Below are 1544 nucleotides of genomic sequence, written 5' to 3' on the forward strand. Positions count from 1 at the left end.
TAATGCTCGAATTCGAATGTCGGTCACAGCATTTTTCAGTTTTTCAGATTGCCTGCTCACATCAAATACGAATAAGGGATACAAATATCTATATTCTCCCATGGTAATCGCACAGCGTTTATCTCCCGCGAGTGTATCCATATAATCACACAACATTCTGTATGCGGTCGTGTATATGTTTCTATAAAAATCTAGTTGAAGATCCATTTCGGGGTATCTTTCACTATTGAGAAATACGCTGGCATTATTCAGGCTGCAGTGATTGAAGGTAGTACTGTTCCCAGTCGTTTATCCTCCTTATCTGTCTGGAATCCAAGAATGATATATCTCGTTTTTTCAGCTCCTGCTGTAATGTTCAGTCGCCAATCGAGCTGTGTGTGACCATTATCCATTTCTATACGTTCACACTGTCTATTCAGATAATTAATATCGAGCTTGACTCGTGATTGAATATCATACGATAGCTTAACAAGATAGTCATCTGAGGGTTTCAGATGTGGAATCCTCCAGCTAATCTTCGTGAGTACAATCTCTCCATCTGGAACCTTATCATCACCCCCATTTTTCGCATCTGATTTCAGGATGCCATTAGCGTTAGTACTAGCTCTTCTCAAAATGAGTTGATGTCTGATACCATACATCACTTTATTATAATTTTCACAGAATCCGAACATATGTGACAAAGGAATTATACCACAAAAATTTCCTTGCTCTGATCCATCATTGAGGATATCTCGACGCTGTGTAAATCCATAATTATCCTCCGTCTTACCAGTGCCAGAATCTGGACACCATATGAAGGACATACCTTCGGGATATTGCTTAGGATAGGTTAGTAACCCTTTCATTGTTGATGCGTGACCTGGGTTAGAATAACCTTCAATTGTCTCATTTCCAAGTTGATAATCAACACGTGAGAACAGGTACATCAAACCATTATTAACGAGCGAGATCTTATCCTCCTTCAGATTAAATCTACTCTTCTTGTCTGCCTTCAACAGCGCCCCTTCAATGTATAGGTAGCTGCGACTAGGAAGAAGAAACTCATCTTGGTTTTGAATGTTAATTCGGATATCACCAGGATTGTTTAGATCAGCTCCTGTATATGGTTCGTACTCTTGGTACTCAAATCTTTTTACAGATTCATCGATTTCAAGACGATCACGCCATTGTAAATACTCCATGTTTCCTTTTTTATATAGAGGTAAAAAAAATTCATGCTTTTGAGAAGTGGGCGGATTTCAGATGTAGTCTCAATGTGATTCTTTCACCTCGAAGATTTAAGGGCTGACCGTCTTGATCCGTTAACCAAACGTGGATTGAATTCACCGAAGGTAATGTGACGGGAAGATAGATGATTGTATTAGGTTGCTCGTTAATTTTGTAACCTGGGGGTGCATCAGGGAAAAAGCTATACAATACAGGCGCTGGTGTACCTTGTAGATAAGAACCCTCGATCAGATCGCAATTGACTAGGATAGAATTGACTGGTAAGATATCCACCATAGCCTTACCTTGGTACTCACCAACTCCTATCAACATTT

At 39.6% G+C, this 1544-nt stretch overlaps 1 protein-coding gene across 1 annotated transcript; it reads right to left on the minus strand.

Moving 5' to 3' along the window:
- Positions 1-248: 248 nt before the first annotated feature.
- Positions 249-1184, minus strand: LOC143036150 (uncharacterized). The gene has a single exon (XM_076203398.1). The coding sequence runs from the start codon at positions 1182-1184 to the stop codon at positions 249-251; it is 936 nt and encodes a 311-aa protein (XP_076059513.1).
- Positions 1185-1544: the final 360 nt, after the last annotated feature.

This window comes from Oratosquilla oratoria, chromosome 20 (assembly GCF_046742065.1).
Source record: "Oratosquilla oratoria isolate Oo_2021 chromosome 20, ASM4674206v1, whole genome shotgun sequence".
Classification (NCBI taxonomy): Eukaryota; Metazoa; Arthropoda; class Malacostraca; order Stomatopoda; family Squillidae; genus Oratosquilla; species Oratosquilla oratoria.